The 25,464-nt window shown below is 35.7% G+C and overlaps 2 protein-coding genes and 1 long non-coding RNA gene across 3 annotated transcripts in view; 2 read left to right on the top strand and 1 right to left on the bottom strand.

Annotated features, from left to right (window-relative positions):
* Positions 1 to 1,906, top strand: part of LOC127881119 (uncharacterized) — a 60,006-nt gene extending 58,100 nt beyond the window's left edge. The window contains exons 6-7 of the transcript XR_008049909.1: positions 655 to 759; positions 1,756 to 1,906. The gene's annotated coding sequence lies outside the window, so the exon portion shown is untranslated. The remainder of the gene's footprint in view (positions 1 to 654; positions 760 to 1,755) is intronic.
* The window catches only part of LOC127881120 (exosome component 10-like), a 164,127-nt gene extending 147,355 nt beyond the window's left edge, over positions 1 to 16,772 (top strand). Inside the window, exons 7-18 of the mRNA XM_052428814.1 lie at positions 6,531 to 6,721; positions 8,023 to 8,179; positions 9,911 to 10,059; positions 10,547 to 10,709; positions 10,882 to 11,017; positions 11,437 to 11,552; positions 11,913 to 11,993; positions 12,390 to 12,561; positions 13,750 to 13,898; positions 14,622 to 15,087; positions 15,881 to 15,948; positions 16,648 to 16,772. Coding sequence (XP_052284774.1) covers positions 6,531 to 6,721; positions 8,023 to 8,179; positions 9,911 to 10,059; positions 10,547 to 10,709; positions 10,882 to 11,017; positions 11,437 to 11,552; positions 11,913 to 11,993; positions 12,390 to 12,561; positions 13,750 to 13,898; positions 14,622 to 15,087; positions 15,881 to 15,948; positions 16,648 to 16,707 — 1,908 coding nt within the window. The 3' untranslated portion in view covers positions 16,708 to 16,772. The remainder of the gene's footprint in view (positions 1 to 6,530; positions 6,722 to 8,022; positions 8,180 to 9,910; positions 10,060 to 10,546; positions 10,710 to 10,881; positions 11,018 to 11,436; positions 11,553 to 11,912; positions 11,994 to 12,389; positions 12,562 to 13,749; positions 13,899 to 14,621; positions 15,088 to 15,880; positions 15,949 to 16,647) is intronic.
* A 3,621-nt stretch (positions 16,773 to 20,393) lies between these two features.
* Positions 20,394 to 24,584, bottom strand: LOC127881136 (uncharacterized). The gene is made up of 3 exons (XR_008049920.1): positions 24,464 to 24,584; positions 22,318 to 22,396; positions 20,394 to 21,321 (listed from the first exon to the last, which is right to left on the bottom strand). It is a non-coding gene; the product is annotated as an uncharacterized LOC127881136 (long non-coding RNA).
* Between the last annotated feature and the right edge of the window lie 880 nt (positions 24,585 to 25,464).

Below are 25,464 nucleotides of genomic sequence, written 5' to 3'. Positions count from 1 at the left end.
GAATTTCATGAGTTCAGGTCATATTCCCAAAATGGTGGAAGAAAGCCCTGGCTCTTTATTTCATTCGTTTCCAATTCCTGATTGAGATGAATCTACTTTGAAATTCAAAATTTGTTGCCATGTTCCCAAATTGGTGAAAAAAAAAACAACGCACTGGGTTGTTACACTTTTGGGAGGGCTTATATTTTGTTGTAAAGTGGGGCAATATATGGCGGGCGAGATTTTACTGCTTATTTAAATCCCCTTGACCTGATTTTATCCCATGCCCCAGACGTTTTCATACCCTTCACTATGAAATTCATAAATTTAGGTTGTACTTCTGTCAAATGTTAGGTGTGTTGACACCATTGTTCAAAGATATTATTATTTGAGCCTTGTTCTGACAAAACTTTTTAATGCATATGTGTAAAGTGTCATCCCAGATTAGCCTGTGCAGTCTGCAAAGGCTAATCAGGTACAACACTTTCCCCCTTAGCTAGATTTTTTATTAGAAGAGACTTTGTTGAAAAGGAAAATTCCATAAAAGCTGAAAGTTTCAACCTGATAAGCCTGTGCAGACTGCACAGGCTAATCTGTGATGACACTATGCACAATCCAAGTTTCCCACAGCGAGGCTCAGTCAGTTCATACTTGTGTTTCTGGCTGTTCTTGCAGGACACATGGCTGGATGAGGCTTCGGGTATCAAGAAAGACGACAGTTCCTTGGTGGCGGCAGTGGCAATTCCAAAGACTGCAGTCTCTACAAGCTGGAATAAGAAGGTGAACATCAAGCCTCAATTGTTCAAGAATCCGTTCAGAATAAAAATTGGTGGTAGTAGGAGGATCTTAATGTTAGCTTTTAATGAGGAAAGGGTTTGTGAGATTGTTTTGAAAATGTAAGGAAGATTGTATGCAGAAAATAGACGTTAAGTCTCTGTGGAGGCACATTTCTTCTTATCTTACCACTCACTTGAGAAATTCAATTAGAAAAATTAAAGTCCTTTTTACGTAATTATTTCAATAACAGACTTTGACCCCATTTATTACATAGTTATACATTTTCAAGCAAGTATAACATAAAATTGTTCATCATATAATTTCGGATTAGTTTTATATTTGTTTCAATAAATTGACCAAGTATAAAAAAGGGAACAGATAGAAGGCTTTATGCAAACAATATAATTTGTAGCTCACTTTAGTGAATGATTGTGATCAACAGTGTGTCCGACAGTGTGTTGTATTCGTGGTATGTCGCCAACTTTTCAATCTAATCTGATGAAAACTTGAATCTCGGTGATTTCGATCCAAAAACAAGTTCAACCGGTCAAATCTTATAAAAATCTTGTTACAACTCTAGACGTCACAAACCTGACTTAATCTTGATGAAACTTGTACAGAATTTATATTTGACGTTCTCTAGGTCTAGATTGAATCTGATTCATGTGGGTTCAAAAACTAATTCACCAGGTCAAATTTATGAAAACCTTCTTACATCTCAAGAGACCTCTTTATTTAAAATCTACAATTAAATTCAACAAGTCAAACCCATGTTTATAATAAGAAATACCATCTGTGCTTATGTGACAAAAATCCATTTAAATCTATCTCAAGACGTTTCTTAAAACAAGAGGTCCTTTTAACAAACGTCCAGAGATAGATTTAAAAGAGTTATAACAAAATAATTGTTTCACAACTAAGTATATTGATATTATATTATATTAACTCTATATTCAACACATATAAGGTATTTTCTATACTAATTGATGTTAATGCAAGACCCCTGGGTCAAGTGCGTCCAGCCCCAACATCCGTCTGTTGACCGCCCGTAATATCCAAAGGCCGCAAATCAAGTTCAAGGACAAGGTTTACAACAGGGCTGTTCCATGGCGACCAATCATCAAGGAGAAACCAAATGCGTTGAAGCCACTTGATGTTAAAAACAGACTGTTCTCTAATTGAGCTTTGTTCTTTGAATTCATGTGTTGTCTATTTGAGCTTTGTTTTTTGAATCCATGTGCCTAAAGTGTCATCCCAAATAAGCCTGTGCACTTCACACTATCTTATATGGGATGACACTTTCTGCTTGTTTTTATTTTTCTGTTTAATATCGCTTCTAAATAAAAATCTATAAAAGGCCAGTGTTTTTTAGGTCAAATTTTGGGTTAAAATTTGTTCCCATACCCAATATAAAATGTTGTGTCTTTTTTATATCTTTCTCCCAAATGACTTCCTAAAGTTCACAATTTAAGATCTCTAAATTTGTTTATCATTAAAAAAAATCGTTTATTAAATTAACAAATTCAGTTGACCACCCTATCAAGCTCTATGAGTTTAACCTTAGCAAATGTAATGTTACGAAAACTCATATTCTGAATTACAAAGCATTTGTAAGCAAAAAAAAACACCACACAATACTTAAACAATGTGATTTTCCCAATCCAAATATCCCTGGCCACATTCCTGAAATGGTGAAAAAAGCACTCACGGTGAACATGTAAAATCCAATTTTCTTTTTTGCAGAAAGTATGCGCCTTCCTGAAGGAATAACACCAGAGATGAGCGAGTCACCAGAATTTCTGTGAGTGAAGGGACTTCGGGATGTTTGATTGTAACTTGTTGTATAATAGTATATCATAAAAATGTGATGCATATAAACATACCAACAAGGTCACTTAACATAAGAATATGTTATCTGTACAGTTTTTGTGATTTTATTTCATTGTGCAATAAAAAGTCACTGTATTCGCCCTTTATTGATTTATGACCTCAGTGGTTGAAATTCCTAAAAGCCTGTTGGCAAAAACCTTGTAAACAAGACCAGTACTAGAAGCTTGTAAAATTCAGCGGAAAGAAAACTTACCTTCGATTTCAAAACTTTAAAACATAACAATTTGCAAGCTGACAGTTGGATCTTAACTGACTATACAGGTGGGTTATGTGCACAAGGCCAATGATGAGTTTGCTGCACATGCTATTATGGTGCCCACTTTCCTAGGTAGTAGCCCTTCTGATATTTACATGTCCTCAGTTTCACAATGTCCTCCCTTTGTTGGTGTGCATGGAGTATAGATACTGACATGTTCTGTAGCTGACACACTCTCATATTGTAGGTACCCCCACCCATACCAGTATGAGCTAGACAATCTGACATTCACAGCTGACCAGTTGAAAGGTAAAAAAGTGTTGGCTGTAGAATTTAGTATTTTATATCTGGGTTAGTACATATTTAAAAGCATATTTTATTGTAGATGCGGGTAATTTTAGACATTTTGTAGAAAGACTTGTCACAAAATTGCAAGTAGCTTTGTAGTATATCCCAGTATAATGATGGTGTAGATAATGAAAATTTAATACCAGCCATTTTTTTCCTTCTTTATTAAGTACAGAAAAACGGCACTCCCAAAAAGGAAAAAAACTACAAATTTCCCAATTGCTGTAAAAAAAAAATCCTAATTGAAGGTTTAAAAAAAAATGCAACATTAAGTTTATTTCCCAATGCAGCTCTATAGCTTGAACCTAAGTAAATATAATATTGACAACTTAACACCATTTAGCTCTCAATTTTTAAGTATTTGGGAACAAAAAATCAAAATCACCAATTTCCCAATATGAAGACTTCACGACTCAAATTTTCCTTGTTTCATGATTTTTCGTGTGCAATATTCCAAATTGGGCTGGTAACGGTTCATTTCCCAATCGGGCCAAAAAAATCGCTGAATACAGAGATTCCCCAAAGCAAACACATACCATTTATCCTTATATTTTCTCATGAAAGGGAGACAATGCCCATATTTTCACATGAGCAAGTAATTTACTGAGAAAAAAAGTATATGAAGTTTTGTCCCTTTAAAAGTAAAAAATTTTTTTTTAATAACTTGTGTTGCATCTTACTAAACAAACGTCTTGGTGTTAGAAGGATGAAATTATACAAATACATTTATCAACATTTGAACTAATGAACCTCCAAATGTGAACTCATGGACCTCAACATTTTGATTGGATTAATGTTTTGTATGTCCCTCACCACTATAGTGGAGGACATATTGTTTTTGCCCTGTCTGTTGGTTTGTGTGTTTGTTTGTTTGTTTGTTTACCCCAACTTTAACATTTGCAATAACTTTTGCAATATTGAAGATAGCAACTTGATATTTGGCATGCATGTGTATCTCATGGAGCTGCACATTTTGAGTGGTGAAAGGTCAAGCGGCGCAAAAGGGGACATTGTGTTTCTGACAAACACATATCTTGTTTTTTATATAAAATTGTAAGTAAACAATCTTGCATGTTCTAATTGTCTTGAAATTTGCAAACATATTTTTTTGTCAGCTTGTGGACTTGCACACTTGGCAATTTTGGTTCATGTTTTGGGACCTAAAGGGAGTTTGATGTTGGGGCATATGTGTTTTACTGACCCATGCCGTATGTTGCCATATTTGGACCTGAGTCTGTTGTCACATGCTTTATGCTGTTGACTCCAGGTTGTGACCCTCAAGAGCCCGGGTCCCTAACAGAGACGCCCTGTACACTGGTGAAAATCCCAGAGCAGCTGGAGCCCCTGGTGAACATGCTGAAGAAACAGACAGAGATAGCAGTGGATCTCGAGGTATCTTGGGAATGAAAAGTTTAGCTTGATTTTTCGTTATATATGTACATGTACATCTTTTAGGTAATGTTTGTTTGTTGAGTGGTTGCCAAGGCACTTTAAATGCATTGAGATTTGATTGGATCTTGAGGTATTGTTGGAATGATGTACTTAGTATATTGTAAAACTGTCAGTCAAAATGAATGTAGTTTTTAGTGCCGTCTTTTAAGAAGAGTTTCCACCAATACCCAAAACCATAGCAATCAGATTTGATTGAACAAGAAATCAACAACAATAAAATAATCAGTTATGTGATTCTTGAATTGGTCATTACAAATACACTGTATATCATAACAAAGCCTATTATAAATTGTATATGTTCAATACTGTCAACAACACCATAGCCACCGCACATCATTAAATAAGGAACCAAAACACAGTTAAGTAACCTATTGTATAGGTAACCAAACCAGTTGAAAAACTATTTGAATAGGTAACCAAACCAATTTAATAGGGCACTAAACCACAGACTGTACCAGATTGAACAGAGAACTAAAGAACTTTAAATTAATTATCTTACTGATATATTTCATATACCCATACTGTATATTAAACTTCAAAGCATGCAATCCCATTACTATGTGGTTCCTATCAACAGCACCACAGCTACCGGACGTTCCAAGGGATCACCTGCCTGATGCAGATCTCAACGAGGTCACATGACTACCTGGTGGACACCCTGGAGCTACGTGGTGACCTGCAGTGTCTCAACACCGTCTTCACTGACCCCAACATTGTCAAGGTCAGTCTCTCAATACGTTCTTCACAGACCGAAACGTTGTCAAAGTTTAAAACTGGGCCATTACAGGGATTTACTTAAAGGGGCCTTTTCACAGATTTTGGCATTTTTTTTAACTTATTCATTAAATGCTTTATATTGATAAATGTAAACATTGGATCGTAAAAGCTCCAGTAAAAAATCAGGAAAAAAAATAAAAAAAGGAAAAGAACATTGCCCGGAGCAGGTTTCGAACCAGTGACCCCTGGAGTCCTGCCAGAGTCCTGAAGTAAAAACGCTTCAGCCTACTGAGCTATTCCGCCGTTTACGTATTCTTGACGTATTTTATACCTTATATAAGCAATCTTCGTAGTTTCACAAAATTTAACGACAAAAACAGAACTCTCCAAATTATTCAATCGTTTTGCGTTGCAACGCTTTATAATTTTTTGGTTTTAAAATCGTCAAAGATGCATATAATGGCTATATTAGAGCATGGTTAATGTTCAGTATTACTGTTTCCTCACAAATATCATAACTAAAACGAAAACTTACGAATCTGAAACAACTTTTTTCAATTTTGTCAATTTACCAAAGCGTGAAAAGATCCCTTTAAAGATAAGAGTTCGATTTACCTTAAACTTTCCCCTAAGATCTGTGTGAATACCCCAGCCTTTTATGTGTTATAAGCCTTCTTTGCACATACACAAAAAATCCCTCAACCCTACTTTGGGGGGAAGATGTTTATTAGTCTCCTACCGGTGAAACCGGAGAGGGACTTCTGGTTTGCGCTCTGTGTGTCTGTCAATCTGTCACACTTTTCTGGATCCAGCGATAACTTTAAAAGTTCTTAATGTTTTTTCATGAAACTTGAAGCATGAATAAATGACAATATGGAGATTATGCACGTCATTTCATTTTGTTCCTATGTCAATAATTCTGGTTGCTATGGCAACAAATAAACTTCAAATATTGCTGAAAATGGTGGATCCTGTGTAGGAAGGGGACTTTTATTGCTTGGCAATAGTCTTGTATATTTTTGGTGTTTTCAAGGGACGTGTTTTCAGCAAGAAGAGGAATGAACATTCTTATTAAAAGGTATGTTATTGGAATAATTGTTTTTTAGCCACAGGCTTAAAATGGGTTCAGCCATAGAAGAAAAAGCTACATTTGCCTGCCATGTATTTTCAGGTATTTCATGGAGCAGACATGGACATTGAGTGGCTACAGAGGGATCTGGGCCTATATGTGGTCAACATGTTTGATACGGGCCAGGCTGCCAGGGTGCTCAACTGTGCCCGCTTCTCCCTGGCGTACCTGCTACAGCAGTACTGTGATGTGGACGCTGACAAGCAGTATCAGATGGCAGATTGGAGAATGAGGTAAGTTTTGTGCCGCGTAATGAGCCTTGTTCTGGAAAAACTGGGCTTAATGCAAGTGCATGAAGTGTCATCCCATATTAGCGTGTGAGTCTGCACAGGATAATCAATGGTGACACTTCCCGCTTTGAAAGATTTTTTCGTGTTTAGCAAGTCTCTTTAAAACGAAAATCCAGTATAGGCGGAAAGTTTCGTCACTTATGAGCATGTGAGGACTCCACAGGCTTATATGGATAGATCATTTATGCCCATACATCTAGCCCAGTGTACCCAGAATGAGGCTTATATAGTTTTGTTGATTACCAGGCCACTATGGTAATGCTTATTTACTTGTGTTGCTAACCAGGCCAAAATGTTGTTGTGGCGTAGTGATATAGTGCCTGCCTAGCGACCTGGAGGTCACGGGTTCAATCCCCACTGTGGGAGCATTCTTCTGATCTTCCCCGAAAATACCAAGTACTGCTTCTAAGTCCCAGAAAATGGAGCGTTTCAATAAGCCATAAGCTTTCGATGCAATCGAGCTAAAATGATTAGGTTTAAACTAACTAGACCATTGTTGCACATATGTTAGTGACAGACCACTATTGTCATTCTTATATGCTTCTGTTGCTAAACAGACCATTGTTGCATGTATCTTTGTGACAGACCACTATTGTCATGCTTATATGCTTGTGTTGCTAACAAGGTCATTGTTGTATGTATCTTTGTGACAGACCACTATTGTCATGCTTATATACTTGTGTTGCTAACCAGGCCATTGTTGTATGTATCTTTGTGACAGACCAGTCTTGTCTTGTCTTCTCTTCGTTGGAAATAAGTTTTGTACGATCTTTCATCAAAACTTTACGGGTTATCCAGTGCACTTTTATATCTATATTTCAATATAATTTAATTTTGACCATTAAGTGTGATAAAGTGTAATAGAATATATATATAATATGTATATATGTGTGTATATGTATATATATATATGTATTATTATCTATGATGGTGACTATCTGTGATATTTCTGAATTGTTAATAACTGTTCATATGGATTGTAGTACAATGTTTTATGTTATGTGCACAAATAAAATTATGCTTATACGCTTGTTGCTAACCAGGCCATTGTATGTATTTTTGTGACAGACCACTATTGTCATGCTTATATGCTTCTGTTCCTAACCAAGCCATTGTTGTATGTATGTTTGTGACAGACCACTATTGTCATGCTTATATGCTTCTGTTCCTAACCAAGCCATTGTTGTATGTATGTTTGTGACAGGTCATGATTGTCATGCTTGTATACTTGTGTTGCTAACCAGGCCTCTGCCAGAGGAACTTCAGAAGTACGCCAGGGAAGACACCCACTATCTGCTGTACATCTATGACAGGATGAGGAACGAGCTGATAGAGAGGGGAAACAACTCCAACAACATGCTCCTGTCTGTGATGCACAGGAGCAAGCAAGTCTGTGCCAAGGTGGGAACTGGGAGGCGCTGGAATGGCATTGTGTTAGACATTGAGACTGCTTTTGGAGTTATAAGTTCAATTTAGGATTCAAAGAATCATGTTCTAGAAAAAACTTGTTTAAGTCAACTTGCTATTGGGTAGCTAGAAACCTTTTATTATCAAATTGTTTTTTTGGTGTTTGATTTTAAAGTTTCACAATTTTAATCCACACACAAACACAATGATATGTTTATTGTTTATTGAATTATTGAAAATGTGTGTAGGAATAATAGCTATATTTACTTTGATAACTAGCTCCATTAGAAAAAATGTTTCACAGAATTGGAGTAACCTGGTTGGTGGATACTGTTGCTAAGCAACCCTTGTAAATAGATTTAGTTTGTATTCAATTGTTTGATATGATTGAATATCTACAGATAATTAACAACATATTGTAATGAAAAGTTGATATGATTGAATATCTACAGATAATTAACAACATATTGTAATGAAAAGTAATTCAGTGGATAAGAGACGCATACACAAATCCAATGAAGTTTTAAACAAGCTTTTATTCTGCTATTAACCCTTTACCAATTATATAGGTATTTTGACGTGTTTGTAGTCTGTTAATATTTTAAAGACCTTTCTTACTAAATTCAAGTTTTAAAGGCTTCATTTCCAACCCTTAGATACTGTTGAGCAGCAAACAGCATAAATCCTGAACAGACTGCAAGTAACTCGCAGGCTGTTCTGGTTTTATGCTGTTTGCATATTTGCCCATTTTCACTTTGCTTCTGATTAGGAAAGGGTTAATGAAAAGTAATTTGGTGGATTAAAGACACATACACAAATCCAATGAAGTTTAAATCAAACTTTTATTCTGCTTTTAAACAAATCTACAAACTATTCTTATTAATAAGATACATTTAGAAATTTCCAAGTTCATAAAATATTCTTGTCCGATAATTAAACAAAGGGCAGGTAGCCTGACCGTTACAGTCCTGTTAAAAAATTCACAAGTTAATGAATCTGATTGTAGTGCTCTCTAAATGTAGTCAAACTGCCTTACCGGTATACAAAACCTAGCCGTCTTTTATACTAAAATGTGTGAAATGGTAACCATTGTCCCTTTCCTGGATTGTATCTACAGTAATCATTTGTTGCTCCTAGATATAATAACTTTGTGACCCACAACAAATTAATGGTTTTTACCATGTTGTTTATGAAATCGGTCAATAACATAATCACTTATATAATATTACATAAAGCTTTTCTAATATAAATCTTGGTGAAACCATATCGGTGGCTTTAGCGTTTAATCAATATATTTAATTTTGTTATCCAATGCAAGCCGAAATACAAACAACAATGAAGTAGCAATTTGCAAATGTTGTAATAGATGGTGACCCATTATGCAACAGTAAATTTACTGTTGTTTATGATTCAATTATTCATATGTAATCATAAAAAAGACTCAATAATATTCAGGTCTGATCAATTAATAGCTAGACATAGTAAGGAATTAATAGCAAGACAAAGTAAGGAATTAATAGCTATGCATTGTAAGGAATTAATAGCTATACTTAGTAAGAAATTAATAGCAAGGCATAGAAAGGAATTAATAGCTAGGCATAGTAAGGAATCAATAGATAGGCATAGTAAGGAATTAATAGCTAGGCATAGTAAGGAATTAATAGCTAGGCAGCTTAATGACACCGAGTATTGGAACGTTATTGGTATTGTGGACATTCTCCCCAGGTTTATAAGAAGCCCTATGGCAGTCCAGATGCCTACATTGAGCTGTACAAGAAGAATAAGAAGGTGTTCAACTCCCAGCAGTTGCTGGCCTTTAAAGAGCTCTTCAAATGGAGGGACGAAACAGCCAGAATGGAGGATGAGAGTTGTGGGTACGCAAAAGTATATTTTGTATTTTCTGAAATTGCTTATCATTCAAAGCTGAAGAACCTTCATGTGTAAGTGATGGAAATTTAGGAATGATGGATGTGACCGACTTTGGCATAGTTAATTCCCTTCAACCTTTTTTGCACTATTATTATATGAACTTCTTTATTTAGCATGGCCTCATCTTTAATGGTTTGCTGAAAGTGAAAGTAAAACTACCGTGGCCCCAGATTTAAGATTGGGGTTGTAAGCCAATACTTCATATATAAATTACAAAGTCTGATGATTATAGTCATGAGAGCAACTAACTAGATAGGTTGTGAATCTTGGGAGGATCCTAGGTTCAACCCTTCAGGGAGCATTTTCAAGATCTCCCCCTGAGGTACCAGGAACTGTTCATAGCTAGGAAATAGATTGTCTTAACAATGCATAGGCTTCCTTTACAATGAAACATTGTGAAACTAATAGCGAGTATTTTATTGTTTTTTGCAGGTACGTGTTGCCGAACCACATGTTGTTACAGATCTGTGACATCCTGCCCAGAGAGAGGCCTGGTGTGCTGGCCTGCTGCAACCCCATACCTCCTCTAGTACGCCAGTACCTGAACGAGATACACACCATCATCATGAAGGCAAGAGAGGCACCCCTCACCAAGGTACATAACTTAAGAATTTTAGGAGAAAATGTTGATTTAGACTATAACAGGTAAAAGGTCAAGTTCACAGGGGCTTATTCAAGATATTTGTTTCTGTTTGCCACCCAGAGAACACTTGACAGTGACAGTTCAATTTTAAAACCGAATCAAATCTGTACCTGCCCATTTCTAGGTGGATGTTGTCCGTGAGCAGAGACCCACTAATCAACAGCACCCAAAATACAATGTGGACACACTGCTGACCTGTCCTCATGACCTCTCACACCAGGGGTCACAGATGGACCAGGAATCCAGCTCCTGTCTTCTCAGTAAGTAGATGTTGTTAAGTAACCGTAAGTTGATAGGATACATAGTAGCTAGATTTGGCATATATAACTTAAGAACAAGTTTTGCATGACGCCGCTCATTTCATATTGCACCATGGAGTCTACTATAACTTTTTACACAGCCTCATTAACCTTGACCTTTTTTGGTGTTATCCTGAGATGACTTTGACATTTGTTGCTTAGGACCATTCCAACCGCCCATATTTCCTTTTGGTATTCTCCATTGTGCCCTTACCTTGTTTGATCTTCAAAATATATGTTTAATTGGCTGTCATGGAACCAAGTAGGGGCATGTGTGCTCATCAAACAGCATACTTTTGCAAGTAACTTGTTTGATGAACACACATGCCCTTACTTGGTTTTTATAAAGAAGCACTTTGACTCTCTTTTTCTATCTCCAGATGACAAAATGGTAGCGGCCAGCTCAAGTTTATTCCCAGCTGCTAAAACAGGCATCTCTATAAGTCATAGAATATCAGTCAAGGAAACTCCAACACTTTCAGCTTTTGGGAACAAGGTGACTGATTACTTTTGTGAATCTGTTAGTAATAATAAAGCTGAATAATGTATTATTAAATGCTATGATTCATAATCTCTGTAGTGAATCAATCACTGTTTTCAGTTTTACATCTTATTACCTTAATATCTTGAAAAAAAATATTCTCTGTTTGCAATCTTAAGTCAATCAAGTTCTATTTTAGCATAGGACTCATTTGATGTTTATTTGTTCTTCTTTAAATATGATTACATTTAAGTATGACACATGTGCTCAAAAAAATTATCAATCAGCTATCGTTCATATCTTGATCACAGAAGTACCTGAACTTAATTATGGCACCAGCCCCTTTAACAAATATTCATCATCTTCTGTGCACAGCCTGTTCCAAGAAGTACAGTAGCAGAAATAAAGACGAAGGTGGCACAAATCAAAGCAAGTTTTGTGAGTCCCTACTGCATGGTAAGGCCATATTCACTTTATTGCAGGTTACCGAATTTGAGGTGTACCAATTATTTATATATTAGTTTGAGTACACATGATATATTCTTTCTAATTAGATTTGTGTAATTAAGGCAATTTTTATAGGGTCTCTGATTAAAACATGTACTGACATTATTTGAAATCAGTCAAAATATCTTCTCTTTAATTAATACACCACTAAATTAGATTGTATCTACTTCATCTCTTTAAACATTCTTTTGTATTTGTCATTTAGAACTTGTGTCCATCTCAACAGTCTTTGCAACATAAGAAAGAAACGAGTAGTGAATATCAAGTGTTGACACTGAAACTGATGTATGGGCTTAACAGAGAGTCCCATGCCCATGCCTCTGTACATGAATATTTTATTTCTAGTATCTATTGGAACCAGTCAAGTCCTCTGTAGTCAAGCCCGCCACGTTGAATATCAACCAGTCTGCTTCAAACACCAGTGACCTAGTCACCGACTCTATCATGAACTCATGGAAACTGTTGCCCTGCTCAGTGAAGAGAAAGCCTGAGGTGACAGACAGTCCTTCAACTGCAGGTTTGACTTTAAGCAGTTTCTAAACAGTCAGGCTGCTGAAAATGTTTCATTGCAAATTGATCTAAAGGCTTGTTAATTTTATGTGAACATGAAGTTAATGTGTAGTCTCTATTAAACAGGGCTCAACATTAACTTTGGAAGCCACTTGTCTGGTCGGATAAGTTGACCAAAATTCCTCTTGTCCTGACCAAAAAGCAACTTGTCCTGTCCATTATATCTTATTCTGCTCAGTTCTTTGCAAAATAATGAAATAATACAAAATGCTCAAATCATAAAGGCTTTAATTGTTCAAAATACATGTTAACATAATTGTAGGCAATTTCAATACAAAAAGAACTGACTAGAATAACAAGAAAACTCAAGATTATTGATTTTTAAACATTATACCTTTTGAAGTTTCTTGTGATTTTGAAGACAAAAATACAAAGGATTAGCAGTTTAGACATTTTTAAGAAGACAACATTGTACAAAGGAAAACAAACCACAAATGGGAATGATGTTGTTAAATCATTCTATACATAGAGATAACGTCACTACATTAATTGTCTGTAAGATCGGTGTGGACCAGAGTCGTAAAATGCATATTCTTTGCAAGGGAGAATATTCTTGTTATCTTGAAAAGGAAACATTTTTACGGTTGCTTCCCTTGTAAACAGTACGGTGTAGTATCACATGGAACTATAGGAATATCTCTCGCTTTATTGTTTATACGTAAACAAAATATAAACAAATAAAGTTTTGTGGTAACTCCACAGAAATAATGGATTTAAAGGAATTTTTTCTAAGTAATTAAATTATAACGACCTCTTGTCCCGTTGAAATATCAAATTCTTTATTTACTTTTCTAGACCAATATTTTTTGCTACAGTTATGTATCAGTAATATGCAGTTTTGTATCAGTAATCTGCAGTTCTGTGTCAATAATCTACAGTTCTGTATCAGTTATGATCTAATCTGCAGTTATGTATCAGTAAGCTGTAGTTTTGTTTCACTAATCTGCAGTTCTGTATCAGTTATCTTCAGTTCTGTATCAGTAATGATCTAATCCGCAGTTACTTATCAGTAAGCTGCAGTTCTGTATCAGTAAGCAGCAGTTCTGTATCAGTAAGCTACAATTCTGTATCATTAGCTGTAGTTCTGTATCATTAATTGTTGTTCTTTATTAGTAAGCTTCAGTTCTGGTTTCAGCTCCTCCATCCAAGCGGTCACGTACAGACCTCCACCAGGTTGCTACCAGCAAGCACATCAAGTTTAATGACGAAGGGGAAGCCATTGAGGTCTCTGAGGATGATAAGAAGGCATTACCTCAGGATATTGAGATTCCTTTGCGTTTCCAGGTAAACAGAAAATTGTTCGTTTCAAGTCAGTTTGTTTCAAATCAGAAGGAAAAAACTGGTTATTAGATTGCCGAATGTTGGAGGGCGGGCTGGCGTTCGGGCGTAACAAGCTTGTTCGGGCCATTACTTTGTCGTTCATTGCGAGATTTTAAAATCATTTGGCACATTTGTTAACCATCATTAGACGGTGTGTCGCTCAAAAGAATTCCGTTCATATCTCCAAGGTCAAGGTCACACTTTGAGTTCAAAGGTCAAAAATGGCCATAAATGAGCTTGTCCAGACCATAACTGTGTCATTCATTATGAGATTTTAAAATCATACGGCACATTTGTTCACTATCATTGGACGGTGCGTCGCACGATAGAATTAAGTCAATATCTCCAAGGTCAAGGTCCCCATGACTAAAAGTAGATTTATTTTGAAACAAAGGGGGTGAATTTTAAACAATCAGTTCAGTTTGACTTGTCTCCCTTAATCAAACTTTTTTTTCAAATTGAAAACCTGGTTTTGTGACAATTTTGTCCCTTCTTATGTCCTTTGTCCAGTAAGTGTCTATTCTTTGTCTGGAACTATAACAGATGTTCAATTGAACTTTTGTACTATTATCAGAGTTAATTCTTGTTAAAGGTTTTAGTTTCCTCTCCTTTTAATATCTGTTTAAGTAACTTTTGCATGATATTCAACAATATTTCACACATCATGTATTATTGTCTCCTTTGTAGATGCCATCAAAGTCCAAGAAGAAGAAAAACAGGAATAGAGATATTGACATCATACAGAGTGTTCAGGAACATTTGTCAAACATCCGAAAATTACAAGAAGAAAGTGAGCTTGCTCTTGGAGAGAACCCAGAGGATGAAAAACCAGTGGTTGTAGAACAGGCTAAAAAAACTAATAAAACATTTAAGCAATACCAGAGTAAACAGTTGAAGAAGTCTGAGAAATCAGGAACCAGTGGTTCACATACAAAGTTAAAAAAGCCAGAGACTGGAAACGGGAATAAAGATAAAATGAAGCAACAGGAAAAGAATAAGAGCCAAAGTAAAAATGGAGGAAAGAAACAAGAGGAAGCTTTTACTTCTTCGGTTACTATTGAAATTGACAGTAGGAGTGGTAGTGATGTGGAGATTGTTAAGGAAGAGTTTAAACCATACGACTATACACAGGGTGCAAAAAGTCTTAAAGAAGGTATGTTAGTCTGGCAGTTGAGGCTTGATTTTTTACCAAATAGGCAAATGAGTGATTATATTCAAGGCAATTTTATTTCTAAGCCTAATTAAACACAATCATTCACCGTGGGGTAATGGATATGGTGTCTGCTTAGTGATCAGGAGGTCAGGGGTTCAAACCCCACTGGGGGAACGTTCTCAAGATTTTTCACAAAGGCACCAAGTATGGTTATAAGCCCAGGAAATTGACTCAAAGCGTTTCTATAAGCCGGAGGATTGTTGCATTTGAGCCAAAAATAAATAGATTTAAACTAAATTTAACACAAACATTGAAAATTAAGATGAGTGATTGTTTTTGCAGCGTATAACTATTTAAATGTATGTGAGTAAATTACAAAGCAGCCCTACATGGTTAGAAATTCTAGTCATCTATTTCTTTGAACTACTTATTTCAGACTAGGTACCTGCATTTGCAAGTTTTGTATTCTGCAAAACTGAACAATGTGTAAAGATAGCACACTGTATGTGTAAATGGCGATAACTAAGATGACACTTCATATGTATTTTACATTTGAATGTATATGCTAATGAACATGTGTTGTTTTAACATTTTGCCTATTATAAACACTAGAGTAAGAAATGTGAAATTTAAAATGTAATGCTGTCAAAGATTTTGTTTTAAAATCCCTCTAGTTCTCAGGCTCTAGTAAGACATTTGATTTTTTTTAGATATAATGCTGGTTCAGACTTCTCTCCCATATTTGATCAATTTCTCTCCCCCATTTTACAGATATATCTTTCCTATTTTACAGATTCTGGCAAAAAGGCAAAGGGTGGTGACTACTATAACCCACACAGTAAAGACACAGGAAAGGGAAAGGTAAACATAACATATATTTTCAGTTAAATAAACACATGTTTTGTCATTTATTTGTAACATGTAAATTGCGTTAAAATAGCATGAATTAAATAAACAGATAAGTTACTAAAATTACTGTCATTAACGTCATGCCAAACTGTCACAGTTTCGGTTAAGACACATACAATATGGAAATAGTTAAATCATTCTTCTAATATTTGCTAGTGAAGATCTGTAGATGGTAACAAATAAACTTACGCAACAAACAGAAGAGTTCACGTAAATATATTCATACGTTCCAAAATATCCACATTCAAACGTATGTAAAGTTTAGGTAAAATTAATTTGTGGATTTAGTATATTTCAGTTTTGTATTGAATATTTGTCATTATTTAACACACATGTCATTCCAGGTCTTTATAATTGGTTCTCTTGTGTTGGGAAAAATATGTGTGCACTCATCAATAAGATTTCTTTTATTTGAATGAATAGACAAATACACTACACTAAAGTTAAAAACTTAAAATGCAACACAGACTCAAAGTGCTGTTATGTTTCATCTTTTTCATTGGTATATTATATTTTTAAACATGAAACTGTTGTTATTTTTATAAGTTTTATATCATTATTTTTATATAATTTCCAATTTGAATGTATTATAGAATTTATGTTGTGTTTGGTACAATTGTTATTGAGTGTCTATAAAAACATTTATTTCAGAGCATGACAAACAAGGCTTTCAAGAAGGGACAAAAGAGTTTCACCTGGAAGAACAAATGATAAATATATAGTGGATTGATTGTGTGTTAAACGTGGCGTTTTAAATAATATAACATGGTACAATTGTCAAGCTTGTTATATATTGACTGACTTGTTCTAAGTTCAAATTACGTTTGTCGGTCTTTGTTTGTCAGTCTTTATTTATAACCTTTAAGCTGATTATGTTATAAGTTTTAGCTGGTAGAACAACAAACTTAATGCAATATCGTTCTATTTATTTAAACTATACAAAAAAACTAATGATAGTACCAAATGGTCACTAAATAAGTCTGTTAAAAGTTCTGGGTAACATTATATCTTAAGCTTGTATTTATCTGTTGTTAAATGTTTGCAGAGAATGTAAGTTCAATGATGATAGGCTTAAAATATTTGAGAGCTTGCAATTGAATTATAAATGGTTACGTTCTGTTGAAAAACATGGCTACCTGGGGACCGGGCACTTTTTCTTTACTTGCTAAAGGGAATCCTTGGGAACAATCTAGAAGTCGTTTTTTTTTCAATTCGTCATGGAACTAAACCATAGCATTTGTTCTAATATCCCGGCTGAGTTACGATCCATTAACAAAATTGTCTTCAAGGTGGGACAGTTTTCTCTAGGTTACTGGAGATTTCGGCGAAACACCAGTTAGGCGAATTGATTATAAATAGTAGGTGTTAAACCGGTTCGGCGAAATGATTTATAGTTGATTACGCCTCTACATAACTACTTAATAGGTGTGAATAGATCGATCTACAGCATTGCTATCACATTCCAATTGTCGGCGAAGTGATAGCAAACACTATTGTGTTGCCCATTAGCAGATCAATTACTTATTTCTTGCTATCTGAAAAGTTTTGACAATTTGGAAAAAAAGTTCAATACAACTGATTAACTTAGTAACTCAGTTCTTACTAAGGAAAATATTGCTGAAGTATATGTTATATCAATTTTGTTATTGCAATTCATAATGTAATGTTAAGAACCAAAAAAAAAGTTAAATAAAACTCAGTAACTTAGTAACTCAGTTCTTACTAAGTAAAATATTGCTAAATTATATGTTAAATATAAAAATGTAGCAATCTAAATTCCATGTACAAAATTAAAAAAAAAATCTCAATTAAAATTATAATTGAAATTTTGTTCACATTCATAAATTGTTTTATTTCCAATAGCAAAAATAAAATGATAAAGTTAAAATGAAATCAACCTTATGCAATGGTTACAGTATCTCTAATGAAGACTAATGACACTGTCTGGTGCTCAACAGCTCGAAATTCCTCACCTATGCCAGGTGTGAAATGTCATGTTTTTTGAGTAAACATCCCTAACCAAGTGGGTCCTTCTTCACAAGTGAGACATTCCTCAAATAATTAGACCAATTAACAACAACATTCATACTTTTATACTTTTATTTAATTTTACATAACAATAGCATAGTCCAGCACATAATCTCATAATACATTTTCTAAATCAAATCATAAATTTTCATTGTATTTCTGTTATATTGTAATGAAAATACATATATAAATACTTAATACATAAAAGTAGCACATGAAAAGCCAAACACATTTATCATTCACAAAATTGTACATAGTACATGTCACACATAAAATATAATCTATGGCAATATATTAGTCTAAATTCATAAATAATATGTCACAAAATACATTTCATTATTAATACACCTTCATATTAAAACATATATTATTGATCTCTATATATTACATATATGGTACATAAAGGTTTAACAATCTTCGTCGTGGATGGCATCAGTTGTTGTGTCGGGTCCAAGTCCTGCGATGTGGCTGCATGTTCTCAGTAGCTGTGTCGTGGTCATCTCGTCGTCTTCGTATTTGTCCCATGCTTCGAACAGTCTGCCGTGGGTGTTCACATTTTGCTTTCTGTGTATTCTTGTTAGCAGATTTTCAGATACCAGACGGATTTGCAGATCAACAGTTTGTGCTTCGCTGCGAATGAGTGGCACAAGTACGTAGAAGCTTAGATCAGCTCTACCAGCCCTAGTGTTTATGCGACGATGCCACCCCTCCACGTCATTGTTTGTTCTTATAACTTCACGGACCACACTCCAATTCTCTGGTCTCCACACTGATCCGTGGATCCACGTTTTGTCCACGTAGTGCAGTACTTTTAACACCGGACCCCCGACTTCAGTTGCCTTCGTACGTTGTTGGTACGTTGGGAATGACATCATCAAGTGGTCGATCGGGTAGTGATTGATCAGGCGACACATGTGGTCGCTCAATATTTCGGTTCGATATATCGAACGACCGGTCATCTATGGTATTTGAGACTTCTTCCATCCTTTCCTCTTCTGGTTCTACTACGTCTGAGTCACCATCAGATCGGACAGTGTATGTTTGGGACAGTTCCCGGATAGGAGAATTAGTGATACTTGTATCAGGGGGTATTTCGTCATACACCGTTGTTGACGACAATTGACGAACCTCACTGTCCACATTACAATCCCCACAAGACCACTCCATGGTCAGTTGTCCACTTGACATCAAGCGGTACTGCTCAGATGTAATACCGGTGTCGCATTTACGATGCTGCCACCGACCACAACCGTCACAACTTACGGCGTGCATACGCCGAGTCACATTTTTCAAGCATTTTATACAAGGGTATTCATTCGCCATGATAGCTAGAATAAAACATAAGTGACCATGTCGAGCATTTATAGTACTCAGCATAATATGACATTCATCACAAATACCAAACTGTGAGCTGTTTTCGGGTGATGAAATTTGACAGCCTCACTTGAGCCAAGCGTTCTTTATAATGAGTGTGAAAACAATATCGCTAATTAAAATATACAATTTGCAATGCCGTACATCGATCTATTCACACCTATTCAGTAGTTATGTAAAGGCGTAATCAACTATAAATCATTTCGCCGAACCGGTTTAACACCTACTATTTATAATCAATTCGCCGAACTGGTGTTTCGCCGAAACCTCCATAATTCTTTCTCTATATGGCTGAAGTAAAACATTGTGCAGTCACTTTTTGTTCAATCTTCATAAACTTGCTGAAAAGAGTATTTGAAATATGGTTATGGTATATTCATGGCATGGCATCGGAGGGCGTGGCAGCTCCTTAGATCGCTATAATTAAATCTTCTGGAGACTCACAGTTTTTGTCCAATCCTCATGGATTTTTTTTTTCAACCCGATCTTCAAAAAGTAATTTTCAGTACATGTAAGCAGTCCCAATTTAACCAAAATTCTGTAAGTATGGAACACCTTGATAGTTTTGACAGCTACAGCTACGAGAATTCTCAGGACGAGCCTTTTATAACCCAAAACAGGTTCGTCAATCCACACGTGGGGAACAATGTAAACAATGTAAAAAATGACAACACAAATAGGAAGCGGACTAGAATAAACACAGGTGGTGAGTGTAGCAATGGTGCAGTAATAACAAACGAAAATGACTTTGAGCAATTATCTCTTGATGGAAAAGTGACAGAAATATTTAAACAAATGAAGAATTTCGATCACAAGGTTGATGAATGTTTAAAGATGCATACAAAATTGACATCAATAGAAGGCTCACTATCCGAACACGACCAGCGCTTAAAACTGCTTGAGTACAAATCCATTGACATCGAGGCAAGGAGCCGAAGAAATAACCTCATATTTGGTGGAATAGGTGAACAAAGAAATGAAAACTGTTTTGTCATAGGTCAATTTCTTGACGAACAGCTCCAGATAACGCACCGTCCAATAATCCAGCGAGCCCACCGCCTTGGAAGATTCTCTCCAAGCAACAGTAGGGGTATCATTGTGAACTTCCTGAACTTTCAAGACACAGTAGATGTTCTCTCTCATGCAAAACACTTAGCAGGGTCAAACTTCAGCATAAACCGAGACTACCCTAAAGAAATCTCACAAGCTCGGAAAACGCTCTGGCCAAAATACAAAAAACTCCGTGAAAGTAATCCACGCAGCAAAATTGCACTAGTCTTCCCTGCAAAAATAGTTATGGATGTAAGGGTAGTCGAGGACATATATCCTGATTGGAACTCAATTCTCAACGGTAACAGAGTTCGCACAATCCCCGAAGTCTTCGGGACGAGTCAGGCACACAGTTTCCGTTCTCGCCAAAGCACCTGGAACAATATCCCGCCGGCTTCTATCACAACCTCTGGCAACCGGAGGAACACAACTGCGGTCGCCACTCCCATTACTCCAACTGCCACGATCCCCGAAGTACCACGGTCCAACCAGGCACACAGTGTCCCTCCTCCCCAAAGCGCCAGGAACAATATCCCGCCAGAGCCTATCACAACCTCTGCTAACCAGAGGAAAACAACTGTGGTCATCACTCCCAATACTCCAACTCCCAATTCCGAACACGTATCAAGACGCTCGCAGTCTGCTTCTCCTAATTCTTCAAAAGCTCATGCTCGTAATCATCCTCCAGTATCTCCCAGAACTCCACTGAACACCCAGTCATCTGTGCCCAGCATCCAACGCCCCTGGGATTCTGCGCGTACTGATAACCGTGTGCCCTCTAGGGACACTCCACAGTCCAATAACCATAGTAGGACCACAGCAGACAGCAACCATAGCCATTAGGCCAGTGGGGGGACAGAACCCTCATCCAACCTGAAAGTAAACACCATAAAATTAGGAACTTTAAATGTTAGCGGCATCAAGAAAAGACTAAATTACCAGAAATTCACTGATTTCATAGGTTGTTATGATATATTTTGTATCTGTGAATCTCACACTGATACACACGATATTATAAAGATAAATAACTATGATTATTTTGCGAACCATAGAAAGCAAGAATATAAACGCAAGTCTGGTGGCATTGGTATATTTGTTAAAGACAAGCTTGTACCCTCATTTAACATTTTAAAGTCAAATTGCGAATATGCCCTTTGGATCTCTATTGATAAATCTCTAACGATGCTTGACGAAAATATTGTCATTGGTGCTGTATACGTCCCACCCGAAAACTTTAAATTTTTTAACGACGATGAATTTATGACCCTTGAAAATGAAATCTCCCAGATATGTAGTGACCATAAATATGTAATTCTTGCAGGTGATTTCAATGGCAGAGTAGGCAGCATGAAAGATTACATAACCACTGACCCACATTTAAATGACATTTTCGATATCGATGACGACATACAGAGTCAACTAGACAAATACAAAACTCTTGAAAAATTATCCGTCCCACTTGCCCGCAACTCTCAAGACCATCGAACGAATGTACATGGCCTCCGTCTTATAGACTTATGTAAGAACAACAACATTTTCATTCTAAACGGTAGACTAACCTCTGGAAATAATCACGATATGCTTACATTCAGAAATAAATCCACAAAAGACTATGTTATTGCCTCATCTGATTGTTTCTATTTTGTTTCGGAATTTCAAATCATTGAAACTGACCCTATATTCTCGGATGGCCATAATGCACTCTCATGGTCAATAAATATATCACATAGCAATCATCCAAATATAACTCCAAAAAGTGAAACTCACACCAATCAAAAACCAAAATGGAAACCTGATCTCGCCAGCCAATTTGTTAGCAATATCAACCCTAATGCGATTGACCAAATACTTAACCAAATGGATACTTACCCCAAATCGCAGCAGACCATAGAGCACATAACTGATGAGCTTCAATCAGTCTTCCATCAAGCATCCACCAGCACCTTCCCTGAAAATAAAACACATTTTCAAAATAACCATTCAGCTAACAATAAACCATGGTTTGGTCCTCAATGTTTCAAAGCACGCAAAAAGTATCACACTGCCAAAAAAATTTATAATAGCAACAAAACCACATTTAACAAAAAAGAAATGACGAACGCCAGCAAAAAATACAAACAAACAATGAACCACCATATTAATGCAAACAAACAAAACATGTCAAACAAACTTCGATCAATGTCCGACAAAAACCCCAAACAATATTGGTCATATCTTAACAAACTAAAACCAAAATCAAAAATCACAACTACACCAACTCTAGAAGAATTACAGGAACACTTCAAAGAACTAAATACAAACACTATCAATGACAACCGTTTCAATGACACAAACGACCAATCACATTATACAAGCACCACACTTAATTCCACAATCACCAAAGAAGAAATAGAAAAATGTATTTCAAACCTTATAAACTCAAAAACTCCTAGCCCATTTGACAACATTCTTAACGAATACATAAAGTCCACCAAACATCTACTTATGCCTGTTTATTGCAAACTATTTAACTACATACTAGAAACCGGGTTCATCCCACAATGTTGGCTCAATGGAATTATAATACCCATATTTAAAAACAAAGGTGACCCTAAAGATCCTAGTAACTACAGACCCATAACTATCCTCAGCTGTCTTGGCAAACTTTTTACTTCAATACTTAACAACAGATTAACTAAGTTCTTAAATGAAAACAATATCTTAGATGAAAATCAAGCTGGCTTTAGAAAAGGCTATTCCTGCTCTGATCACATATTTACACTTCACTCACTAATTGAATTAATGAAAAAAAAGAAACAAAAACTTTACTGCGCATTTATTGACTTCTCCCAAGCCTTCGATAAAGTCTGGCGTACTGGCCTCTGGCACAAACTAATCAAACAAAATATAACAGGTAAATTTCTCACTTTAGTTCAAAACATGTATAGCAATATCAAATCTAGTATCTCACTTAACGGTAACATATCTGAACCATTCATATCAGAAATTGGCGTAAGACAAGGTGAAAACCTGTCCCCTCTCCTATTTTCCCTCTTCCTTAATGATCTGCAAACACATATGCACCTCCAAGGCTCAAACGGCATAGAACTTACAAATCCTGAAGACCTAACTTTGTGGCTAAAACTACTTATATTACTTTATGCTGATGACACTGTTATCATTTCTGACTCAAAAACTGACTTCCAAAATAGCTTAAACATTTTCCATGATAACTGCGAGAATTGGCATTTAAAAATAAACCTCAGCAAAACTAAAATTATAATCTTCGGTGCTAGACAACTTCAAAACTTTCATTTCACACTAGGCATCCATCCCATAGACATAACTGACCGTTACCACTACCTAGGGATAACACTCTCAAGCAATGGCTCTTTCCTAAACGCAAGAAAACACCTAGCTAAACAAGCAACAAAAGCAATGCACCTATTATATATCAGAGCAAACAACGCAGAACTTCCCATAGACTTAATCCTTAAACTTTTCGACCACACAGTGCTACCAATTTTAACATATGGTTCAGAAATATTTGGTTTTGAAAATAAAGACAGTCTGGAGAGAGTACACAACAACTTCCTCAGAAAAATTACTAAAGCCAGAAAATCTACTCCTATATCTTTTCTATACGGTGAACTTGGCAGGCATCCAATTGCAATCAATATTAAAACTCGTATGATCTCCTTCTGGTGTAGAACTCTTCAAGGCAAAGAACAGAAAATATCACATCAGATTTATAAGTACATGATGAACCTCCCAAACTCAAATTTTAAGTGGTCAAACAAAATAAAAGAAATACTCACATCAGTTAACCAAAGTAGCATATGGGATAATCGGTTTCAAATAAACCAAATTAATATCCACCGGCCGCTTAGTTAAATCACAGTTACTAACTCAGTTCAAAACCCAATGGCACCACCAATTACAGCAAACACACAAAGGACAAATATATACCAGCTTCAAACAATCACCATCCCTTGAAAACTACCTTATTAAACTCACCAAAAAAGAATACATTTACCTATTCCAATTCAGGACTGCTAACCACTGGTTTCCAGTCGAGACAGGCCGATACGACGGAACCCCATTTGAAGATAGAGTCTGCAGGCTATGTAATTCGGGTCAGGTTGGCACCGAAAACACTACCTCCTTAACTGCGATTTCTTTGATACTGAAAGAGAACAATTCCTAGGTAATGACACACATAATGCTTCTCTTAGCTCATTCCTATCATCAGAATCCTTACCTTTACTTAAAAATACAAGCAAATGTATACGCTTTATATTCAGTAAATGTAAACGCTAACAAAGATTCAATACAAGTACACATTTGTTTATAAATACAAATGCCACCAGACCACCAAATTATAGTATATGTTCTACTACAGTGCACTAATTGACTGTTAGTTTTTTGTTAAGTCTCGATCTAATGCGTTATTATGTACTTGGAAATGAATTTCATTTCAAAACCTGTATAGCCATCCTTTTTATTATTAATTAGGGCACATTTTTGTCTAAATAGTCTCCCTTTAATGATAATAACTACATTTCTGCTTCTTCAAAGAGTCTACTTTTTTTCTTACATCCGTTTACTACTGTATAATCTGTGGTTACCTACTTGAAATTGAATATATTCAATTTACATGCCACATTCTCAGTCTTATGTACATGTATGCTTTACCGTTATAAACATTAATTGTTAAGCATGAGGAACATTTATGCTTATAAGTTATATTTAATTACTTGTTAATACTTAATATGTGAATCAGTGTGAGAAATGTACATAAATTTGCTATATTCTTAATTTCATTCGCTAGTTGATGATTGTATTATATTAATTCGGTTGGGTTTCTCTAATAATGTTATATATCATGAGGAACATTTATGCTTATTAGTTATATTTAATTACTTGTTAATACTTTATATGTGTACCAGTGTGAGAAATGTACATAAATTTGCTATATTCTTAATTTCAATCGCTAATTGATGATTGTATTATATTAATTTGGTTTGTTTCTCTAAT

This window comes from Dreissena polymorpha, chromosome 5, assembly GCF_020536995.1.
Source record: "Dreissena polymorpha isolate Duluth1 chromosome 5, UMN_Dpol_1.0, whole genome shotgun sequence".
Lineage (NCBI taxonomy): Eukaryota > Metazoa > Mollusca > Bivalvia > Myida > Dreissenidae > Dreissena > Dreissena polymorpha.
Note: the sequence above shows the minus strand (reverse complement) of the source record. Positions and strands in the feature narration are given on the sequence as shown.